The sequence below is a fragment of the Artemia sp. Qi Xiang Cuo genome, chromosome 8 (assembly GCF_049724085.1).
Source record: "Artemia sp. Qi Xiang Cuo chromosome 8, ASM4972408v1, whole genome shotgun sequence".
Classification (NCBI taxonomy): domain Eukaryota; kingdom Metazoa; phylum Arthropoda; class Branchiopoda; order Anostraca; family Artemiidae; genus Artemia; species Artemia sp. Qi Xiang Cuo.
In genome coordinates, this window is record NC_142801.1 from 19,161,100 (window position 1) to 19,186,448 (window position 25,349).

Below are 25,349 nucleotides of genomic sequence, written 5' to 3' on the forward strand. Positions count from 1 at the left end.
TGGATACATCAACAGAATCAGTTTATTATGCTGATCCCGAATATATAAGATCAATCAAATTTAGTGTTATCTATCAAAAGTTACGAGCCTGAGAATATTTGTCTGATTTTTGAAATAGGGTGAGGGGACATCCCCTAAAATTACACGAATCTTAATGAAAATCACACCATCAGATTCAGCGTACCAGAGAACCCTATTGTGGAAGTTTCAGTCCCCTATCTGCAAAAATGTGGAATTTTGCTATTTTTGCCAGAAGACAGATCACGGATGGGTGTTTATTTGTTTTTTTTTTCCCAGGGACGATTGTATCGAAATAATGGTCCTAGAAGATCAAGAGAGGGTGCATTCGAACGCAAATTAAAAGTTTTAGCGGCCTTTTTAGTGACCAAAAAAATTGGAGGGCAACTGGCCCCCCGTCCCACGCCCTTTTTTCCCAAAGATACCTGATCAAAATTGTGAGATAGCCATTTTGTTCAATATAGTTGAGAAATTAAATAATTATGTCTTTAGAGGTAAAATGACCCCCACAGTCCGTGAGTACAGGCCTGTAAGTTATGGAATTCATCCATTGTTTACGTATAGAATTTGTTATTCGGAAGTATACAGACATTTTTTTTTTTTTTTTTTTTTTTTTTGAGGGCGGGTTGTGTTTGGGGTTGATTTCTATAGGGAGAATCTTCCTTGGGGAGAAAAATCTCTGGGGGAGGTTGAATATTTCAGGGGAAGTGTTACACTGGGGGATTTGACAGAATTACTATACGAAATTCCTTTTAATTGTTTTACATTCTCTTTGCCAAATTTTTCATGTGGAGATGTTCCAGGGGAATTACCCAGGGCCTCTTTTCCGCGTGTTTTGATTTCCGAGAAATAATTTCCAGCACTTCTGGAGTGATCGAGAAACCGATTAGAGATTCAAGTCTTATTCAAATCAAAGAATGCAAAGGAGAATTTTCTGGTTGAATCGTCCGCAAGCAATTTTAACGGGAAGGGGGATTCTCAGCGATGATGGAACGGTCTGTAGGGAATTTGCCGGGGGGGGGATTCACTTTAAGTTGAATGAAATTTAAACGGAGGAGTTTTCCGTGAGGGGGAGGGGTATGTTTCATAGAGGGTGAACCAGATTTACCGGCATTATTTGAAAAATGAATAGAAATTATTTCATATATGAAGGGTTGGTCCCTCCTTAATACCATGCTCTTTACACTAAAGTTTGAATGTTCGTCTCAATATTTCAAGAACGGCAACATAGACACGGGGGGTTTAAGTGTAATAGGAAGCTTTTTTAAAAGTGCTAACAGCTTTAGCGTAAAGATTTCATGTAGGGTGAGCCTAAATTCGAACCTCCATTAGTTGAAAAACGCTCAGAAATTAACGCTCAACGACTCACTCTTTACGCTAAAGTTTGACTCTTTGACACAACTCTACTTTTTAAAACAATAAAAACTTTAGAGTAAAGAGCGAGGTGTTTAGGAGGGGACCGCCCCTTTCATATGTGGAATAATTTTTGTTCGTTTTAAGTTTCAATGTGTCTCCTTACTTCCAGTTAAAAAAAACTTGTTTTTTATTTATTTAATAATTATAAGGAGGATTGTCTTTTGTGTCTGTTGTCTTTTTTTGTAGCATCCGATCTTTTTGTCAGAATGAAATCTTCTGAAATACCTCTGAGATAGTTATTTTTTTCACCTTATTGTTTTAATATTAAAATGTTTCAAACCCGTTTTTTTACACTTTCGCGTGCGAAATTTTTTTCTCTCTTGGACTGATGTTTGTTTTACAACCCTCGAAGCTGGGTGGGGGGGGGGGGGGTCCGCATCAGAGTCAGCAAGTGAAAAGTCGTCTAGAAAAGTATCTCCAGTCTACTGACAGGCTGGTTGTCTGCGGGAATTCAAAAGGCGCTATGTTGCACAAAATAATTATTTCAAGATAACCAAAAAGCGGAAAATGTTTCAGGTTTTTTCATTGTTGTTAAGAAACAGGTACAATGTGTCGTCCTAGCCGAGTGGTTGACGCGCTGGATTTGAAATCCTTTGTCTGAAGGGGAGGGGGGGGGTATTACTGGTGTGGCTGGCTATTTGGTTTGGGACTGGGGTCAGTGGCGTAACTCTGTAAGCTCAGCCAGAGTTGATCCAGCTCTAAATGAGTGCCTAGATATATCTGGGGAAGGTAAGCAGGAAGGGTGGGCGAAACCACCGAATGGCTGCCCCCTCTCCCCCTCATTGTACTTCCTGGCTGAAGAGCGTTGTAACAGAGATCAACACTGCCGGTTTGGAATTTAAGGGGTCTAGTACCATATCCTTTACCTTTTCCTTTTTACAGATACAATGAAGGTTTTTATCTGGCCTTCAAGGTAAGAGCAACAAAATATTGATATCAAAACTTCAAATTCCTATTGGTTCCGCGTTTGAGAAAAGGAATTTTAGCACATTTTGGAAAGAATACTAACTTAAAACTTTATTTAAAACCAACTAAGATTCTAAAAGTGTTCGAACTCATTACAAAGGTACAATGAATTTAAAAAGGAATTAAATGTATTAGGCCAATACAAATTTGTGTTGTTTGACTTCTTTATATTAGTTTTCAAAAAATAAATCCCTTAATACTCTTAGTGATTGCTCAAAAATTCAAAGTGAAATAATTATATATGAATTTATATGAAACCCCAAAATAATCTGTGCCACTATGTGTAATTATTATTTATTGTTCCAATTGTTTGTTTTTAATAACTCTTAATAAAAACCTTCTGACCGCTTTTTAAGAAATGGAAAATTCAAAGAATTGTTTTTGATTTTTCAATTCTTACTAACGAAGACCTACGTGTGCAGTGAAGGCTTACCTAGCCTTCTAGATAGAAGATAAATGCCTTTACTAAAAGCTTCAGGTTCCAACTATTTCGGCATTTACAAAAAGGGAATTAAATGCATTTTGGCAAATACGAAGTTATAATTCTTTGAGTAAATAAGATATAAATAAAAGCCAGATTGAACCTATTGATCGAACGTACTGAATTTAATTCGGTGATTTATAAAAATAATTTTAACAAATAATGTTCCATACCACCCTGTAAACTACTGTAGCCATAGTAGTGCAATTTTGGGAAAAAAAACTGCCTTGTTTTTGGAACTAACCGGTTTTTGTTTTTTGGAAAAAAATATTTTGAAAAGAACTAGCCTCTTATTCTTTTATTAAATCTTGTTATAAATAAGAAACAAAGACAAACAGTTTGAACCAATCGATTGAATATACAGAACTTAATAGAGGGGGGGGACTTTTTAGAATTTGAGTACAATCCTGCGAAGGTCTTAGGTACAACCTCCCCCCCCCCCCCTTCCGAAGGTCGTCTTAATTTTTTTCGTGCTGACTGAAAATAGAGACCCCTCAACACAAATAATTGGCCGTCCCTTTCGTTTATATTATTCATATTTTCTGGCTATTGAATTAGTAAGTTAGTTAATTTTGGATTCTGTCTTCCAATACACTTCCGCTAAAACCATTAAACCATTTTAGAGTTAAACCATTAAACGAACAACAATTGTTAAAACCATTTTAACAAATAGTGAGTATGGTGAATTATCGTGTCCGACACTGCAATTTGTATTATGGTAGTCATTGTAGCGCAGTGTCTATTCAACTGTCTATTCAAACTTTAACTGTTTTTCTCAATTCTGGGTGTCTTCATTTTAGCATTGTGATTTTGATTTAGCATTGTGATGTCTTCATTAGCAATGTGATAGTGATTTAGCATTGTGATTAGTGCATTTTAGCATTGTGATTGTGATTTTTATAGCTTGGCCTGAAACGACGGAAAAGCGAAGAAGCATTGCGGAAAGCAGATGTAGAATATTATGCCTATTGCGTCCGTGCTGAACGTGCTAGGTAAGTGGAAAAGTTTCGTTATTATGGGTAAATTGAGCATTCAACTTTGCCAAAAAAAAGAAGAAAAAAGAGAAATGCTGCATTACAAAAAAGGAATAAATTCCAATCAAGGAAGAAAACATTCCTCTAGATCCCTATAGAGTATTGTCAGCTGATCTAGATCGGCTGACAATATTCTAGAGCCTTAATTTTGAAAAAAAAATCATGTAAATGACGCCACACTCATCTGCATAATTGATAAATGATAGCATTGCAATGATGTTATGCATTTTATTAAGAGTGTTGCATACAAACAATAATTTTTCAATAGTACAAAATATGCCTAGAGGATGGATTACAAGATTTGAGCAGCACCACGGGGCATGAGGATTACAAAAATGCTTAGGTGGAAAACTAAATTGGAAATCATAAATGAAATTCTTTTCCTGGGAAGGGAGAACTGTACAAAAAAGCTAGATAATTTCATTACGAAGTGCACAGAAACTCAAGGAAGTTTGAAGCATCAAGGGGTTGAACCCGAATTAGTCCCTGTCTTCGACCCTAAGCAAATCAAAGCCTATTTATATTAAATAGAAAAAAGATGAGTGCTAATCTAATTTATGTCATAAAATTAAATGCTGCTTAACAAAATTTGAATTCATTTCCATTAAGAAAATTTCTACCTATTGGTTTTCAGAATAGCTTCTAGTTTAAGTAATCCGTCATGGCCCAAAATTGGTTGGGAACCACTGCTCCAGATGGTTGTTGAAAAGATGGTTATTGCCAAGATAACTGGAAACATACTTTAAACTTATAAGGGAGTACATTTTGCAAAGTGCTAAAAATAAATCAAATTACTGTTTTGCGAAACCCAGGCTGCCAAGTAAAACAAAACAAAGCTAGGCGCGCTCCTCCTCCGTCCCAGTCTGTTGAAAAATTCACTCTTTACACCCTCTCAGGACGTTCTATTTCCCTTAGATTTTTCCTTGAATGAGCCCTTAAATAGCTCTCTATGACGTTCCAGTGTCCTGCTAGCAGCGGAGAAACAGTGCTAACAATACAAAAAAGTGATTTTCTTATATGTGGTTTGGGGTTTAAGCGGTTTGAGGGGATATATATAGCTTATATATATATACATATATATATATAGGCCCTATATATATAACTTACATATATATATATATATATATATATATATATATATATATATATATATATATATATATATATATATATATATATATATATAACTTACATTGACATTTATTTCAAGCAACCGCTATTACAAACCCCAAGGGGCCAAATTTGAATTTCAGGGTCAATAAACAAAAACAGGACAAAATTATCAAAAAAAGGTCATCAAAGGTCATTGACTTTTGGAGGGAGAATGAGTGGAATTAGGTGCTTCATTATACGTCCACGGGAAATGTTTAGCACTCTGGATGCATTCCTAAAAATTTCATTCCCCTAGCTCAAATACTTTCTAAGATAGCAAAGAGCCCCTAAACTAGAATTTTAGCCTGACCACTACCATGATAACAATCGTAATAATTATTTATTCAAGGTTCGTGTGCATATAAAATATGGCAAGAAGAGTTTGAAGAAAGACACACAAAAAAGAAACTTCGTATACACACAAAAAAAAAACACAGACGTGTCAACACATAGGCAATAACGACCATTGCAACCCAAAAGATCTCACATTAGTGAAAGAAATTTCAGCGAATAATCAACTACTGGAACGGTTCCACCTCTAAATCTAACTGCTTCGGCATTGATTTTCTGATAAATTTCAAAGACTGAATAATATCTGGGTATGTACATGCTCTGAATCAATATGGAATACAAAAAAAGTTAAAAAAGAACAAGCGAATGAATTTCTTTTCGTTTAGAAACGGTCAAAAATGTCCTTTAGAAAAGATTTAGAAAAGAACAACATGAGGAGCTAAAAATATGGTATGAAATCGGCAACTGGTTTTCTCATTAAAGTGTTTCTTATAAAATAAACGTGTATGTAATAGTGTTCGCAATACTTTTGATTTAAACAATGGGTATAATTTATTCTAAGAATCTGAAAAACTCTAAATAAAAAGGTTACAGATCGCTGCCTATTTGTTGGGGAATAATTCCAGATTGTTTTGATCTACTTATACCGTCACGTGTTTTATTTTAAATTGTAGTTATTTTGTTAAGGATTCACTGCTCCCTGTCCAATTACGACAATGTCTTTTTGACAAACAAATACAACTTAGAAACAATAGGGAAATTTTCTCAAGACAATGGAATTAAATTCAGTGAATATTTCGGCCCTATGTCCAAGGGCCGCCTTCAGCAAAACACAAAAATATATACATATATATATACATATATATATATATATATATATATATATATATATATATATATATATATATATATATATATATATATATATATATATATATATATATATATATATATATATATATATATATATATATATATATATATATATATATATATATATATACATTTGTGGTGACCCTTGGACATAGGACCGAAATATTCACTGAATTTAATTTCAATGTTTTGAGAAAATTTCCTTGTTGTTTCTAAGTTGTGTTTGTTTGTTATGGAAAGGCAGTGTGGTTTTCGTCACTGTTCATTATCTTTTTGAATGGTCAGAACTTGCTATTGGAGCAACTTCCTCTTTATTCAACATAATCAAACAGTTCGTGGTAACGAACTGTAAGGAGCGACCCGGCTCAATAGTAACCAGAACTCTAAAAAACGGAATTTTGATACCAATAGATATATCAAAAGAATCCCCTTCTTATACTGATTTCAAATATATAAATTTCATTAAGCTTAGTTTTACCCATCAAAGGTTACGAGCATCAAATGTTTTGTTTTTCAGAAGTAATCGTATCGATCCAGTGGTCCTAGTATATCGGGAGAGGTCTCATTTGAACGGAAATTAAAAGTTCTAGTGCCCTTTTTAAGTGACAAAAAATGGAGGGCAGCTAGCCCCCTCCCACGCTCATTTTTTCCCTAAGTCACCTTGTCAAAAATTTTAGTTGGCTATTTTGTTCAGCATAGTCGAAAAATCTAATAACTATGTCTTTGAGGATGACTTGGTCCCCACAGTACCCGGGAGAAGGGCTGTAAGTTGTGAACTTTGCCCATTGTTTACATACAGCATTGGTTATTTGGAAGTATACAGACGTTTTAAGGGGCATTTCTTCTTGTGGGGGAGGGTCGGGGGGGAGAAGATTACATGGGAGGATCTTTCTTCCCAGCAGAGAATTTCATGGGGGAATTATTCACGGGGGAAGGGAATTTTCCATGAAGGGGGTGTCAGATTTCCCAGCATTATTTAAAAAACGATCAGAAATTAAATAAAAAAAACAAGTTTTTCCCATAGTGAAAGAAATGAGCAACATTAAAACTTAAAACGAACAGAAAATATTACGTATATGAAAGGGGCTGTTAGGGGGGTTGCCTCTCCTCAATAGCTCACTCTTACGCTAAACTTTTTTTTAACTTTTAAAACAGGTTATTATTTTAATTAAACAGCCTTGTGATTCAGGAGTCATTCTTAAACAACTGGAACAAAAATCAAACCTGGGTTACGTTATTAGTTTAAAAAAAGGTAAAATTAATATACAAATTTCGTTTTAATTATTCATGTACGGTGAGCAATCTTCAAAACCTGTATTGGTCCAGGCACCAACATCAAACAATACAAATGGCAATGCTTTCTTATGAGAAAAGGGGTTTGATTCTGCTCCATATGATGTTATGGTATGCCCGTATGCCTAAAATGAATTAAATTGCAAATTGTACTCGCCTCGCAAAATCAACCTGCAATTGAAAAGGATGAAGATTAGAATATCTAAAATATATCTATAAATATATCTAAAATAAGAATATAAAATATTAAAATGAAAAAATTAAAACATAAAAATATACCTAAAAAATACATCTAATGTATCTAAAATATATCTAAGAAATATACTAAAATGTATAGTCCATTTTCAAGTATATAAAATATAATTAAATAAACATGAATATATAAATATCTAATGAATATAAAGTATGAAAATATATAGGAAAAGATATTTAATGTATCTAAAGCATATGTAAAAAATATACCTAAATATAGGCTGTATTTCCAAGTGTATAAAATATACCTAAGTATATATTAATATATGCGTATATACAAAATATATCTGTAAAAAAATGTCTAAAAAAACAAAATATATATCTAAAAATATTTCTAAAATTAGAATATAAAATATGAGAATAGATCTAAAAAATATATTTAATATGTCTGGAAAATATACCTAAATGTATATTTTCAAATATATGAAACGCACCTAAATATAGATTACTTTATAAGTGTCTAAATTATATATCTATGGAAAAAAATCTAAAAAAATGTATAGAAAGTACATCTAAAATCTCGCTTAATCTGCCGCTGAGATAAGAGAAATTGTAATGGAAGAGTCAAGTCAAGTATCTTCTAAAAGTATAAATAGCAAAACTTAGAATTGTTGATTCTACTTTTTGTTTTATTAAATAGCCTGCAAGGGAGTGAGAGAACGACTAGACGCTTCACAATAACTCTTTACTTAGGCAGCGCTAGCGCTGCCTATGATCTGGGACAAGATAATAGAAAATGTTTAACCGAAAAGATTATTTGTATACTGATGTTTTTTTTTTATTTTTCAGGTTAGATTGGGAAGCTGCTACTAATAGGGGTAGTAGATGCTTTCAAGCCATGGAAGAAGAGCGACTGACTCAAATGAGAGATGTAGCATCACAATATTTGTCTGTTGTCAAAAATTTGGGCCCGAAACTTGTACAGGTATGCCAGGGTGATTTTATAGATTGATTCAGGGTGATTTTCGGTTCTGTTTTAACCTTATGAAGAGCCTCCTCTAGCATCCATAGATCCAGGGTGAATTTTGATTCCGTTATAGCCTCCTGAAGAGGCTGCTAAAGTTTGTTGCTGAGTAACTGGGACAATTTTTTCCCTTTAGCCTCTACCAGACTTTTCCTTTGGGCCCTGCCAGATTTTCCCTTTGGCAAATCTGTAAAAAATTAATTGTTCTGAAAAAAATCTATCTGAAAAAATCAATTATTTTAATATAAATTTCATTCGTTGCAAAATGTATAATAAACTTTATGATTGTTCTTGTCATTTAATTGTTTAATTGTTCTTTTCACAAAACAAAGGCAATTTTAAGGAAAATATAAAAAAAAAAAAAAAAATTTAAAATCTAGGATGAGGGGGATAAACTCTTGGGGGCACAGACCTCCCCCTGCACCCCCAATTGACGCTACAATAAAGCGCTTATTTACGGCTATCTGAAAAAAAAAATCAATTGTTTTAATATAAAGTTCATTCGTTGAAAATGTATAATAAACCTTTTAATTGTTCTTTTCATGTTGACATCATAGAAATAAGGAAGTGCTAAAAAATGCTTTAGTACGCCCCCATATTCTCTTATGGGGAATATCAAATGATGAAAAACATCACATAAAATTATTTTTAAAATTAAGCGTCAAGGTTTCTAATCAGTGTCAATTCACAAAGGTTTGAGAGGGAGGGTAAAATGTATTTTTCAATATTTAGGGCTGAAGGGGTGGGGGGGGGGGAATTTGTCTTTTTTCCAACTTATCTAATGAAAATAAAAAAGGCAGTTTCAAAGAAAATACACCAAAAAGTTATTTTTATAAATCTAGGCGGAGAGGGGGGGGGGTAAAATTCTCGGGGGTGCAGGCCTTCCCATGCACCCCCAATTGACGCCACTGATTCCAATGGATAGCTAGCTGTATCTAGGAGTAGGTAAGACCACCAATTCGTGGACACTCAAACATTATGAGCAACTTATAAGAGTGGAACTTGTCCTAATGTCGATAAGAAAAATCTTCAATGCCATCTAATATTAGGTGACTTTGTTTGACCCAAAACTGCTGAATACTTGTCTTTCCTGGTATTTAATGCAGGGAAGGGTAAACAAGTTAGAGCTGTGCCACTAGTAGGTCAAACTAATCTAGGCCTAATATATGCAGGCTAGATTCTGGCTTAAAAACAAAAATTGTTGATTAATCGTTATTTTCAGAGAAATCTCAGCTTTAGTTCTAAAATGTTGTTGATCAATAACATGAATTCTCTTTGATATTTCCTGCTTTTTTTTTATCGAAATCGGTCGACAATACACTGTCAGTGTTGCTAGTTGTTTTAATCCCTATCGTCCCATGTTAAATTGCCGAGGCTCTAACTCTTCTACGTTTTCCTTTTTTTTTGGGGGGGGGAATAAAAAAATTCACTGAATACCAATTTTAAAATAACACAAATATAATGTATGTATGAATGTGTGTATGTACTTCCAAAAAAAGCCATCGGCCGTAGGAAAAACAACCGAACATATACATAACAAAACCAACAAAAAACACAAATAAATAAAAAATAAAAAACGTACTTATATATGAATCTTCTCGAAAATATTTACAAAGAGATACATCTTTCACGATGTATCGATGTATCCTTAATATCATTTTAACTCGTAATCCTACAATCCCTTCCACCCACCTTCTATCTGCCAACACTAACAAAAAACACTCATTTCTCAGATCCGCTAATTCCTTGCTATTCCCCAAAAAATGAAAAATACTCTCATCATCTTCCCCACACATCGGACAAGGGACTGGGTTAACACTATGACCCCTACATTTTTTCTCCCTTTCCCCAATATCAACCAGCCCTCCCCTTGAATTCAAATTCATTTTGTTTCTTCCCCTTTCAATCCCAACTTAAAATAAAGTTCTTCCCCCCACGTGTCCTTCACCGTACCATACAGACTCATAGATCCCGAGGCCTCCTTCCGAGCCTGCCACTGCTGTATTCCTTGCTCATTTAACCTTTCTTTTACCTTATCAACCGCTGTATCCGAATTGGATCCCTGACCTTCATTTCAAAAATACGAATATCCTGCTTCATCTAAAATGTTCTTACTTTCATGTGGCCACCCTTCCTCTATCTTATCCTCCAACAAACTAAAATACACTTCTTTCGCTAGCCTATTTTTACTTCTTAAAATTTTTATCCAAAACTTTACCATTCTTATTAACCTATCTTTTCTTAACCTACTTAGTCCTAAATCCCCCTCCAGCACAAGGCTGTGAGTGGAGTTATGGGCCCTAAAATAGTATGTTATACCAGTGTGTAAATGAAAAGGTTTTGTTTATTTAAACCCCATTTCACGGTAGGATACAATCTTTTAGCCTTTATCTGAAACAGTAGTGAATCAAATATCCACCGTGGTTGACCGCTCTTCTCATGGAACGACGTGAAACCCGGTGGTCGAAGCGAAACCCACTTCGGAAAAGAATACGATTCGCACATTTTTACCAGTGCAAATTCAATCCAGATGACTGTTATCTTCCTGAATAGAGTTTTTTCGGCCACAGCGATCCAATGGTCTACTTTTTTTAATCCCAGGCTATTTTTTAGAGGTTTCAGGCTATTTTCCGAAATTTCCATAAATTTGTCTTCGAAATTACATTTTACTATCAAGACTAATCGAGATAATAGTTATCATTCTTGAATCTTCTTAAAATGACAATTTTTTCTCACATACTAGTTTTTTTTTAAATATGATTTTGAATTTTTGGTTACTATGGGTCGTGGTTCCTCCTTTACTAGGTTGCAGCTACCGCTACAGCCATGATGAAAGGGAAACTTTTGTTTATTATTCACACTTCTTATTGCTGGAGAGACGAGTTTTTAACAATTCTTATCTGAAACAGAAGCAAATTGAATATATACTGTCGTTGAAGGTCTTTCTCATGGAGCGACAAGAAACCCAGCGTTAAGGCGAAATTCGCTTCTAAAAAAATGCAAACAGGATATTTTTACTAGGTCATAAATAAGAAATTTTATTTATTTAATCACAGTTTTGCCGGTCAGAGAAACAAATTTTTAACTATTATCTCGAACAAACGTGAACCATATATTAACCGATGTTCAAGACATTCTTCATGGAGCGACGGAAAATCCGACTGCTGCAGCAAAACTTGTATCTTATCAGATCCTTAGTTGAAGCTAATTATGTCGATGCGGAACGGAAAATTCCGCTTTTTATCATACCAAATATCGGATATAATATAAAATGTTCTGTATTCTGATCAACTAGTAAAAAAATATCGTCCCTTTTTTGTATATGATTCTTAATGAATTGATTTAGATAATGGAGGTTTTAAAAGTTGGATTTCCCCGAATTTTTTTTATAGTACTCATATATTTAGGTCAACATCTCCCATAGTGTCACATAAACCACCTGGAAACTCTGCCTTTGAAGTTACCAGCTGCAAATCCTTACTATAATTTCTTCAGTACAATTTATTGCATCTTTAATTTTACAGATATTCCGAGTTACGTTTAAGCAATTTTTATTGTCCAAAAATGTAATTAAATTTTAATAAATCAGCAAAAGGAAGTAATCTAGTAAGTTATTAGCATGAATTAAAAAATAGTACCGCAGTAGAACACGATTCAACATGACAAATCGAGACATCTTTGTAACGGTTTATAGTCAATATTATCTTTTATAGCTCTTGGTACGGATCTTTAGGATACATATACATTTTTAGTACAGATATAGATTAGTACAGAAAAAAAGATATAGCATAGATTTGTCATGGCTTTTAACAATAAATAATTATAAAATAAAAGATATTTACAAATAAAATTCAACAATAGAATTAAAATGAAAGTTTATGGCTCTTAGGATTGATTTTATTGTAGAATTGATTAGTACAGGCAGACAGATTTGGTATAGATTAGAATAGATCTTAGTATAGATTTTTATGGCTCTTACTCAGTTTAATAATAAAAATTTGAAATAAAAAATAATTTTTTTTTAATAAGATTCAATAAGAAAAAATGATGACTTTTAGTAATGATTTTAGGGTACTTATCTGTCATAGCGCCTATTTTAAGTTCTTCGCCTAAGTAGAACCTGGTTCTCTAACTAATCCTGATGAAATATGACCAAATTTTATGGAATACAATACTTAAGAAACAAATCTGGGCTATATATTTTCACATTAGGGGAGGGGGGGATAAGGGTAAAGTATAGCGGGTCTGCATGTAAAATGGGTTAGGTACAATTATTCTGCATATTATGAAGTAAGAATGGTTTTCTAACTTCACTCTGTCCAAATACTTGACCCCCACCCCCTCCAAATGTGCAAATATATACCCCAAATTATATATTTCCCTTCTATCCTTTGTCTTGTCTCACGCTAGCTGAAAGAAACTAACGAAATAACCGGTTCTACAGTGCTTCAGTGGAAGAAGAACTTAACATAGGCGCTATAACAGACAAGTAGCGATGTTAGTATAGAATAGATAAGTATAGAAAGACAGATTTAGTATGGATCAATCTAGGTTTTAGTATAGATTTTCATGGCATTAACTTACTTTAATAAAAAAAAATAAAAATAAAAAATATTTATACAAATAAAATTTAATAATAGAAAAAACATATGGCTCTTAGTATTGATTAGTATAGACAGACAGATTTTGTATAGATTTGTATAGATCTTAGAATAGATTTGTATGGCTCTTACTCACTTTAATAATAAAAAAAATAGAATTTTGAAAATATTCACAAATAATATTCAATAATATCAAAAAAATAAAGAAAAAGATGATGACTCTTACCAATTTTTTGTAGATGCTAGGTTTTGCCAGAGGATAGCAGTGTTGTGGTTTCTGTCGTGTTTATCGTAACAACTCGGTAATTATCAATTTTTTTTCCAGAGTGCTGACAGATTAAATATTCCGATAGCACGTTGTAGCATTGATTCCGACTTGCAAACCGTTGTATCCCTTCGGAGTGCTGGATCAAACACAGCAGAACAACTTTTACCTGATTTTTATGCCGAGCATATGTCGAATGTTATGAATCGAGACAGAAGAAAAGAGGTAAGAATAATTTATGAAGTTCTGAATGTACATAATAAAAACACGTGCATAACTGGTTGTAACTGACAGGTGATGAGGAGTCAATAGCCCCCTAACCCCTCACTTTAATGCCTGCTATTTCAAAATTTTTAATGCATTTTCACAACTTTTTGAGTTATTGGACCAAATTGCAAAAATGTTCTCTGGAGCTTGAGATTCAAGTTAAAAGTTGGTAACTGATGGTAGGGAGGGAATCAACCCCCCTTTTCTCACTTCCAATCAAACCTCCATCTTTTACTTTAATGTCTGTAATTGTTTTTTATGCTTTAATGCATCTTTAGATTTAATTGATTCTTTACCAAACTGCAAAAGAGCTCTCTTTGATTTAATTTTTAAAAATTAAAATAGATGGCAGTTTATGTACGAAACTTGCCAAATGCGTTTCAAAGCCTAGGAATCGTTGATATTATTTAATTATTTGCTAACATTTTATTCCAAAATGGAACAAAAAAAACTTTCTACTTATTATGAGGACGTTGTGGGTTGAATTTATTGTTATCCTCATTTATACAATGAATAAAAATAATTACTGTCCAGTACTGTTATTTATCATTAATTTGGCATTTGGAACAGACACAGAAGTACAGAGAGCAGACCAAAATAAAGAGAGGGAGAGAGAGATTTCAGCTATTTTAATTCTAAATGTAAATCAAATAGTCCTCAAAGAAAATCATTTCACAGAAATTGGTGGGGGGAGGGCCAAGGCATATACTATCACATGAAATCGTTGAGTCTTGTGGAAAAGTAACCTCTCCCAAAAGTCTCCCTAGAATTGTTTTGCAAATCAGTGCAGGTCTATTGCCTCCACCTCTCAAATGGCGTATTTACGATATATGTCGTCATCAAGTGAGAAACTTCGACTTGTGGTTTGGCTATATCACAACTTATGTCATCTAAGAATATTGTATTTCATTTCGGTTACTAATATTAACTTGAAAAGTTAATTAAATTTTGAGCACATTTAAGTGGAGCTTTAATAATTGGTCATTTAGATTACCTAAATGATGGTATAATTTAGATTACCTAATCATTTCCACTTTTGAAACCCCGTACTGCGAACCTTTTCCCTAAATACCATGTACCTGATAGAAATCGCCCTCCACGAACTGTGTCCCAGCCTATCCCCACCTTATCTCCCATTCTTTGTATTACCTTACGGTATAAGAAATCTTTTATTCCTTTTTTTACTGATATAATAAATAGTTGCTAATTTGTACATAAATTTTTTCTTATCTCTTACATGATAAAAGAAACAGCTCGTTTTTCTTGTTATTCTTTTTTTTTTGTTCCCTATCTCCTTTTTATGTTGTTTTTTAAACATTTGTTAATGTACATATTTATTTTTTTAGTTTTATCAGTTTTTATCTTTTTGAATAGTTGCCATTTTGCTGTTTTTAATATAAGTGACAAAGGAATCATATAGCATTCCGATATTTTTTTGCATTCTTTGCCAATTTTTTAGTTGTGGTGCTTTTTTTATGATTTTCTTGTTTATTTGTTTTTTTTATAGACTTAGAAATTCAAATTCGGCCCTTCAGGGCTTGTGATAGTAATTTCTCGAAATAAATATCTATCTATCCATCCATCATAGCTCTCCAGACGTTATCTGGGAAATCTGTGAAGAGTTATAGCCTCTCTTCTCCCTCAAGTCTTATCCACAGTTTTGATTGACGTTTTCGGAGCTACAAAGCTAATCCTGTGCCACCTCCGGAAACTTAACTGCCACACCAAGAGTTTAAAAGCACCAAAATCTTAATTTTATTTTAATAAAAAAGGAACTCATTGTAGAATAAACCTTCAATCAACAGTTAGTCAGCTTATCAAGTTCTTTCAGACCCTGGAGAAATGTCTAAATCTCATCTGTGGGGATATTGAGCGAGAAAAACGAGCTAAAGCTGGTGTTGAAAACTTGTCCCGAGCCTTACAGGAAAATCCTAATTTTGGAACAGACGAATCGCAACAGGAAGTAACGGATAAACTGAAACATGTAAGTAAATTTCTTAATCTTTATATCTAATTCATGATGGCAAATAAAAATTTGTAGTCTCGCCTGCTTAAATAGCAAACGTTGTGACTAAACCAGCCATCCCGTACTTTCGCAAACCATTCATTTTTACCCTCTCCATATTACTCCAAATGCCCAATTAGAGCTGGGTCAACTCCGGCTGAGCTTACAATGTCATGCCACTGATCCCCGTTCCAAATCAAATAACCTGTGACACCAAATCTCCAACTCTTGCCCTCACGGCCAGGGGCTTTCAACTCTAACGTGCTAAACACTAGGCTAGGAAGGTTTCCTAATAGGGCCTCTAAAAAACTGTTTCTGCTATAAGAGAACATAGAAATAAATATAGAATAAAGATAATAAAGAATATAGAGAATAAAGAATGTAGAAAGCTGAAGAGGGTGAGATCTTTGACATGGTCCTCCATGTTCCTCATACTCCTCATAAGGATACATGGAAACGCTTAGAAAACGTTGTGACTAGTCTTTCCTCTCTTTGTATTGACTTTCAAATTTTTTTCCCCTTAGAAATCTTATTTCTTCTTGAGTTATTTTAGTTGGTTGTGTGGTTTTCGCATAATTTATCTTTTCTTTGTTTTCTTTTTTTTTCGGGAGAGGACTATTGTTGATAAATCGAACTTCTATCCAAGCATTGTAACGACATTGGGGTGGGGAGAGGGCACGTTCATAAAAAGAAAAAGTGAATTGTATGAATATTATAGGAAAATATAGATAGTCCAGGAAGTGTGTAAAAAAAAAGAGCCTAACCGGAAACAAATTGCAAGAGAAATGATTCTTTGACTACCCGATTCAAAAAATGCGCTGATTCCAAATATGCAAAGTTTGCTCATCTAGCTGTTTCACAAATTTGTTTTTTTAGGTTGAGGTTAATTTTGAGTGGGGGGGGGGGGTGAAATTTGTGTTTCACATAAAGGTGTACAACAACAAAATTGATGTCTAGACTAGGGTAGTATATCATGGTGATTATGAAAATCACCTTTATTCGAATGTAAAACTAAAAATTAGATTCTTTGTTTGAATTTAAAATAAGAACTTTCATTACTATTTTCTCCATGACCACACTGCCTTTTCTATGACGAAATCAATAAGAATTCCAAATAGGGATAGGCCCTTTTATTAGACAGTGAAACGAAAATATAAAACAAAGACTCTAAATATTTCGATGACACAGTCGGTCATCATCATCAGTAGAGTTACTAACGTATAAAAATTAAAAGAAAGTGCTTTTATACTAAACAAAATAATCACTTCAGGGTCAAAGCAAGTTACCGATCCACTTACTAAAAAAATTCACTAACTGTTCTTGAATTTCTTATACTGCGTTGAGTAAAGGTAATACAATTTTCTTCGAAATTGCAATGCGAAATTTCTTGCTGAGAATACCCCTTTTACAGAAGGCTCTACCTTGCGAAACATTACGTCAGGAGTTACGGCTGATGAAAAAGTCAACATCGACACAGCTAGATCCGTCGGACAAGAAGTCATGGACAGGGGATGTACAGGGCATGACAGGGGAAAACGTCAACACGTAGACATTCAAGAAAAAATCTCTGGTTGTAAAGCTGCACCAGTTATAAATGGACAGTCAGTTGCCGTTGATCCAGCATTGATATTTCAGCGGCTGGTTACAATCTCTGGAAATAGCGACGATGATTCGGAATCATGCTTTAAGCATGAATTATGTTCATCACCTCCGTCGCTTTTTGAAGCAAACAAACCTCCACGATTAGCCGATAAGCCTGCCCTCACAGATGTGATGTGGTGTCTAGTTGCAGAGTAGCAGCAAAAAACTGAAGCTCTCGTCAAAGATTTCAGAGACAAGTATATAGTTCTTGATAGTGGGGCACTGCTTCAGCGAATTCCTTGGAAAAAAAAATCAACTTATGATAGTTCCTGCCAGAAGTACGTTGACTCCGTCGCATGGAAATACGGGGTGCAAAGGATGTCGGTGATTTTCGACGGATACGACCAAGCACCTTCAATCAAAGACATCACCCATTTGAGACGGAAAGGGATACAATCGTACCCGAATGTCAGTTTTAGCAGGAATATGGTCTGTTCTGCAAAGAAAGAAGTGGTCCTAAGCAATTTCAAGAATAAGCAAGCAATCATAGCCATGACCAGTGAGTACCTGAACAAAGCTGGGCGTCAGGTATACCAGGCGCTGATCCTCTCATTGTTCTAACCGCAGTTCGATCTGCTTCTTTTATGCCTACTGTCCTGGTTGGAGACGACACAGATATCCTTATACTCCTGTGTTGTCACGCACAGACAGGTAGCCAAGCGATCCACTTTTACTCTGATCCCCGAGCTGTAATCTCAAATAATATAATTTGCAATATAAATGCAACAAAAGTCAAACTTGGATCTCGTATATGCAGCACAATCCTGTTAGTCCACGCTTTCCTTGGGTGTGATTCAACTTCTCGTGTCTATGGCATTAGGAAGTCAGCGGGACTACAGCTTCTGATAACAAAACAACGAGTTTTACGAATCCGCTAAAATTCTTATGGACCAACTATCCACCAAGCACGGAAATTTTAGCAGCTGGGGAGAAAGCAATGATGCTTTCCGGCTCAATTTAAACCTTCAATCAGTTGCATCATCTCAAATTCATCGAGAAAGTTACAGCATCTGATTCGTATGTTGAGTCTAAAGTTCTCCCTCCCGCCAGTGATGCTTGTAGCTTCTACTCGTTTCGAGTTTAATTGCAAGTTAAATCATGGAAAACCCTGGGATGTAACCTCGACCCTGGCCAGTTCGGTCGGGTAATTCATAATGGATTATATAACCCTATTTTTGGTAAACTCCCCGCTATCCCCAAGTCTCTCCTTGCAGTTTTTCGCTGTAACTGCAAAACTGACTGCTCAAATACGTGATGTACTTGCAAAAGAAATGTCATGAAATGCACCTGGGCCTTTGGACCTTGCAAGGGAACAAGTTATGCTAACTGTGTTACAACTGAGTTTCTAGGAGTTGATGATCTGGAAGATAACGAAGATCTACGATTATTAGTTTTTCGTTTTTTATCACATTTACATATTATAGAACTGAAAATGTCGACAATGTTTTAATCGTTAGTTAAACCATCAAAATGGGTGATAGTTGTCATTCTACATTTTAAGACCGTTTTCATTAAGATTCAGCGTGGTTTAACACTGATGAAATAATTAAATGAAAGTTTTAATTTTACGTTAGCATAACAGTTAGCATAACAAGTTATGCTAACTGTGTTACAACTGAGTTTCTAGGAGTTGATGATCTGGAAGATAACGAAGATCTACGATTATTGGTTTTTCGTTTTTTATCACATTTACATATTATATAACTGAAAAAGTCGACAATGTTTTAATCGTTAGTTAAACCATCAAAATGGGTGATAGTTGTCATTCTACATTTTAAGACCGTTTTCATTAAGATTCAGCGTCGTTTAACACTGATGGAATACTCAAATGAAAATTCTAATTTTACGTTCAAATAAAGGGGATTTTCATAATCACCGTGATGTAGTACCCTATTCTAGACATCAATTTTGTTGTTGTACGCCTTTATATGGAAGCACGTATTTCACCTCCTTAAAATATATGTAAACCTTAAAAAACCGAAGTTTTAATTTTACGTTCAAATAAAAAAGATTTTCATAATCACCGTGATCTGTTACCTTATTCTAGACATCAATTTTGTTGTTATACGCCTTTATATAGAAACACGAATCTCACTCCCTCAAAATCATTCTCTGCCTAAAAATAAATATATTTGTGAAACAGCTAGATGAGCAAAATTTTGCATATTTGGAATCAGCGTTGTCAACGAATCTTTTCTCTTGCAATTTGTTTCGGGCCAAACTTTTCCCTTCATGACTAAGGCAGATTTTAAAGCTATGGAATGTCGAAGGAGGGTAACTACCCCTATCCTCTATGTACGAATTAGAATTAACAGGATTCCTTATTATTTCAGAAAGAGGCTGTGCAAAATACAAGGTGTAGAACCTATTTTTTTTACATCATTTATTATGTTATATTAATTATACTAATATACTATACCTGTATACTAAATATACACTATGTTATATTAAATATGTATACTATAATATATTAAATACAGACTATATTAATGAATTGTTGTTATAAGTTTTAAAAATTATAATTGTGGATATAATTTTTTATTCTTTTAGGAAGGGGTGGAGCAAAATATGGGGTAAATTACGTCTCCTTAGGAATTGAAACATTGGAAATTTGAATATCCTTAAACCTGAACTGCTTAGATTTCTACCTCTCTCTATGCTCAACTGAAAGAAGCTCCTGAACAGTTGCTGTGTACAAATCGACAAAAAAGACTTATAAGATAGAAAAAATATCGAATAAAAAAAAATTCTGAAAAATACAAAATATTCTATATTTTACATACCGCGATTGTTTACACATAATCCTTTTCCATTTTGTATTGCTAAAAGCAACGAATTTCTAAATTTTGGCTAAACATGTTGCTGATCTTTCTAACTCAATTTCATCACTTTTATTAACCTTTAAATTTTGGAAACAATGTTGTCGTTGTGAATTATAAACAAACTGCCTTTTTTTCTGTTAACTGTCCCTCTATTAATATTCTAATATATATCCCTCGAATTGATAGTTTTATCAAGAAGGAATTTTTTGTTAATAAGTAAAGAATTCAGTGTAAAAGTGGATCAAGTCACACAATTGGTAGTGTAAATAGTGGATCAAGCCAAATAATCAAACAGTTCGTGGTAACGAACTGTAAGTAAGGAGCGGCCCGGCTCAATGGTAACCAAAAGTCTAAAAAACGGAATTTTGATACCAATAGATACATCAAAGATTTTAATTGTGATTTCAAATATATAAGTTTCATCAAGTTTAATCTTACCCATCAAAAGTTACGCACCTGAGAAAATTTGGCTTATTTTCAAAAAAGGAGGAAAAGACCCCCTAACAGTTATAGAACCTTAATGAAAATCACACCATCATATTCAGCGTATCAGAGAACCCTACTGTAGAGGTTTCAAGCTCCTATCTACGAAAATGTGGAATTTTCCATTTTTTGCCAGAAGAAAGATCACGGATGCGTGTTTATTTCTTTTTTGTTTGTTTTTTTTTCACAGGGGTAATCGTATTGACCCAGTGGTCCTAGAATATCGTAGGAGGGCTCATTGGAACGGAAATTAAAAGTTCTAGTGCCCGTATGAAGTGACCAAAAAAAATGGAGGGCAACTAGGCCCCCTCCCACGCTCATTTTTTCCCCAAAGTCGTCCAATTAAAATTTTGAGATAGCCATTTTGTTCAGCATAGTCGAAAATCTAATAAATATGTCTTTTTGGATGACTTAATCCCCCACAGTTCCCAGGGGAAGGGCTGCAATTTATTAAATTTGCCCTTTGGTTAATTTTTTTTTTGGTTTTTGGGATTTTTACAGAATTTTTCCGGATGTTTTTTTTTGTGGTTGGGGGGGGGGGCTGGAGGCGGGGGTTACTCGGGAGAATTTTTCCGTGGAGGATGTTTCTTTGGGGTAAGGGACATTTTTATGAAGGGGGCGCCGGATTTCCAAGGATTATTTAAAAAACGATCAGAAATTAAATTAAAAAAAAACAAGTTTTTTCAACTGAAAGTAAGAAGTAACATTAGAAATTAAAACGAGCAGGAATGATTACGTATATGAGGGGGGTTGCCCCCAAGTCAATAGCTCCCTCTTTACGCTACAGTTTTTTCTTAGTGCTTTCAAAAGAGCTATCTATTCTATTTAAACGGTCTATTGGGTTCAGGTGTTTATGATTTAAACAAAAATTCTAAATTTTTAAGTACAGAGATTGATATTGACTAATGGGAGAATCCCCTCATGTGCTTAATAACATTTACGTAAAAAAAAAAACAATAAAAAAAAACAAGCGACACGGCTCAATAGTAATCGAAACTTCTAAAAACGGAATTTTGATGTCAATAAATGTATCAAAAGAATGGGCTTATAATGCTGATTCTAGATCTATAAATTTTATTAAGTTTAGTACTACTCATCAAAGGCTACGAGCCTGAGAAAATTTACCTGATTTTTTAAAGAGGGGGGAAACATTCACTACAAGTGAAAGAATTTTAATGAAAATCACACCGTCAGATTCAGCGTATCAGAAAACCCTATTACATAGGTTTCAAGCTCATATCTGCAAAAATCTGCAACTTTGTATTTTTTGCCAGAAGCAAAATATACGAATATAGAAGTTCGTTACGTAAGTTAATTTGTAAATTACGTCAGAGCCATATTTAGAAACAGCCATTTAGCAAAAGAAAAGTAAAATCTTCATCCAAATTTTGTTTGTTTATTCAATGGCGGCGATCCAGAATAAAAGCTGCATCAACTAAAAAATGATCAGAAATTAAATAAGAAAAACAAGTTTTTATAACTAAAAGTAAGGAGTAAAAGTAAAAGTTATAATGAGCAGAAATAATTCCTTATATAAAAGGGCATGTCCCATCCTCAGCACCTCGCACTTTATGCTAAATTTTGAGTTTCTCACAACTCTATTTTTGTTAAACAATGAAAAACTAAAAAAATTTTTTAAACACGAAAAACGGGTTTTAATTTTCTAACAAGCAGTTCACTGCTTGTTAGAAAATTAAAACCCGTTTTTCGTGTTTAAAAAATTTTTTTTGTTTTTAATGGAAAAGCAGTGTGGTCTAAGAAATTATAAACAATAAAAACTTTAGCGTAAAGAGCGAGGCGTTGAGGAGGGGACAGCCCCTTTCATATACGGAATAATTTCTGTTCGTTTTAAGTTTTAATGTTGCTCCTTACTTTCAGTTTAAAAAACTTGTTTTTTTAATTTAATAAAAGAAAGAAACAAGCGGCACGTTTTGTTTATTTTTTCTGTAATAAAGGTGACAACTTACAAGTTTTTTTTATGTATGGAGGGACAGCGCCGAACAAAAGACAAGGGCCCAGGAAGGGTGGAATCTGGGTGGGAGAAGCCTTCGGAAAAATGGGTTCCGTGTTAGGGTTTGTCGTTGCATTTTTAAAGAGACAGAGTCACGACATACGTCTCCTATACTCGAGTGTTTCTAACCTATCTGTTTTTGGATGGTTTCTTAGAAATCATTCGTAGGATTCCTTTTTATACAAATTCAATTTTATCTGACTCCTTCCTGGAGAGGCCAGGGCGTCAAACTGGATAAGCGTATTCGAGATGGGAGGTACAAAGTAAGTATGAATCCTTAAAGAATGTAAAGGGCGATGTCAAATTTTGAAGCCTAAGAAATGAGATAGATACAAATTATCATTCATGAGAAGCATAATAGTTTAACCAGGTTAAACATAGTCCAATTTGAAGCCAAAATCGTAGCACTTTGAGTATTCAAGTAACTTTGAAAATACATGCTAATATATTTTCAGTGGGGATTGGGAAGAGGTCACATAGTACTGGGAAAAGTCTCTCCGTTCAATCTATACTATTCTGCACCATCTTTGAACTGTTTATTTTATTTTAATAACGACGCTTCTGAATTTCTCTGTAAAGAATAAAATATGTACCGGGACGTATTTGGAAAACTTACGTAAAGGAGGACGGGATGCAAACGGGATTTACTTGTTTTTTTTTATTTATTTGGATTTATTATTTAATATTTGTTTAAAAGAGATTTCTTTGCTTTTCATTTATTGTTTATTTATTTATTGGATTTATTTCTTTATCCCTTTTTCCTTTCCTCATCGTGAGCAAGTGCAAACATCTGTGAATGGAATTCCATATTCGACAGAATAGGTTTATCATTAGTTAAAAACGTAATAATCAAACCAGGTTTAAAGGAGTCTGATTTGAAACCAACATTGGGGTATTTAGAGTTCCAAGTTGTTCAAATTAGTCCTAAGAATTTGGGAAAAACATGAAACATAAAGAAAATCATGAGAAATAGTTTATCAATTGGTGAATGTGTTGGCTATTGAAAAATTGAAGATTCAAATGTACCCTGTGGAAAATCTTGCCGACAACTATTCAAATTATATGTTTACGAACGATGTTTGGCATTTAATGGATGCCCCCAGAGGGTTTCAATCTAGCCAGTTGAAAATCTTCAAATATTGAATTTTGCCGAGAGCGGTTCTCGATTATTGCCACTGGAGTTAAGAGAGGTGTATAAGGGTGAGATCAAAGAGACAAATACACGGGTCTTTATTTTATATATTTTTTGGGGGAGTGATGAATTTGTCAAAACCCAGGAAACAGGTGAGTCACATGAACCAATATTGGGACCATCGGGACATCTGGAGGAGGCACGAGCCTGAAGGCTCTAACTTGACTGGATAGAAACCTCGATAGGGTTTTCGGTGTTACCAGTGACTGTATGAGTTTCTAATGCAAATATTTATTTTTATCCATTTATCTTTTGCAGCTACGATCAATGCTGGCTTTCTTAGAAGCAACAAAGGTCAAAGTATCCAATGCAGTTGCAGACATAGAAAATAAACCAAAAACTGAAAGTCCATTTGTGAAATATTTGGAAGTTCATAAAGACAAACAAGGACTCATTCAATCCGTCTTAAAGGTGAGTTGCTGACCGTTTAAAACCTTGAAAAGCATATGCACGGCCGTGTTGCAATGATTTTAAATTGGAAGAACTAATTTGCAGCCCCTTTCCTCCCCTTCAAGCCCCAAATAAACTATAATTTAGCTTTTGGAGTAGTAGTTATGAGTGTCCTTTGGTAACTTTTTTAAGGCAACAACTTTTGAATGTAAAATGTAAGCTGCTTTTTTCATCTGTAAAGCGGCAAAACGTAAGCTGATTCTGTAAAATGTAAGCTACTTTGCTCATTTGTAAAGCTGCAAAATTTCACATGTGTTAAATGTAAGCGGCTTTCTTCATCTATAAAGCTGCAAAATATAAGTTGCACCTGTAAAATTTTAGCCGCATTTGTAAAATATAAGCTGCTTTCTTCATCTGTAAAGCTGCATCTGTAAAAAGTAAGCTGCTTTTTTCATCTCTAAGCTGCAAATTGTAAGCTGTATCTGTTAAATGTAAGCCGCTTTCTTCATCTGTAAAGCTGCATCTGGAAAATTTAAGCTACATATGTAAAATGTAAGCAGCTTTCTTCATCTGTAAAGCTGCAAAGTGCAAGCTGCATCTGTCAAATGTAAGCTGCTTTCTTCATATGTAAAGCTGCAAAATGTAAGCTGCAACTGTAAAATGTAAACTGCTTTCTTCATATGTATAGATGAATAATGTAAGCTACATCTGTTAAATATAAGCTGCACCTTTAAAATTTTAGCTGCATTTGTAAAATATAAGCTGCTTTCTTCATCTGTAAAGCTGCAAAGTGTAAGCTGCATCTGTTAAATGTAACGCGTTTTCTTCATCTGTAAAGCTGCAAATATAAGCTGCATCTGTAAAATTTGAGCTACATATGTAAAATGTAAGTTGCTTTCTTCATCTGTAAAGCTGCAAAATGTAAGCTGCAT

At 34.1% G+C, this 25,349-nt stretch overlaps 1 protein-coding gene across 3 annotated transcripts in view; it reads left to right on the top strand.

Moving 5' to 3' along the window:
• The window catches only part of Nost (Nostrin), a 123,530-nt gene that overhangs the window by 46,247 nt on the left and 51,934 nt on the right, over window positions 1-25,349 (top strand). For all 3 annotated transcript variants that reach the window (XR_016142113.1, XR_016142112.1, XM_089093271.1), the window contains exons 3-7: window positions 3,785-3,873; window positions 8,566-8,701; window positions 13,667-13,831; window positions 15,705-15,857; window positions 24,286-24,438. Coding sequence is in view for 1 of the 3 variants with exons in the window: in XM_089093271.1 (XP_088949397.1) it covers window positions 3,785-3,873; window positions 8,566-8,701; window positions 13,667-13,831; window positions 15,705-15,857; window positions 24,286-24,438 (696 nt within the window). In the remaining 2 variants the exon portion in view is untranslated. The remainder of the gene's footprint in view (window positions 1-3,784; window positions 3,874-8,565; window positions 8,702-13,666; window positions 13,832-15,704; window positions 15,858-24,285; window positions 24,439-25,349) is intronic.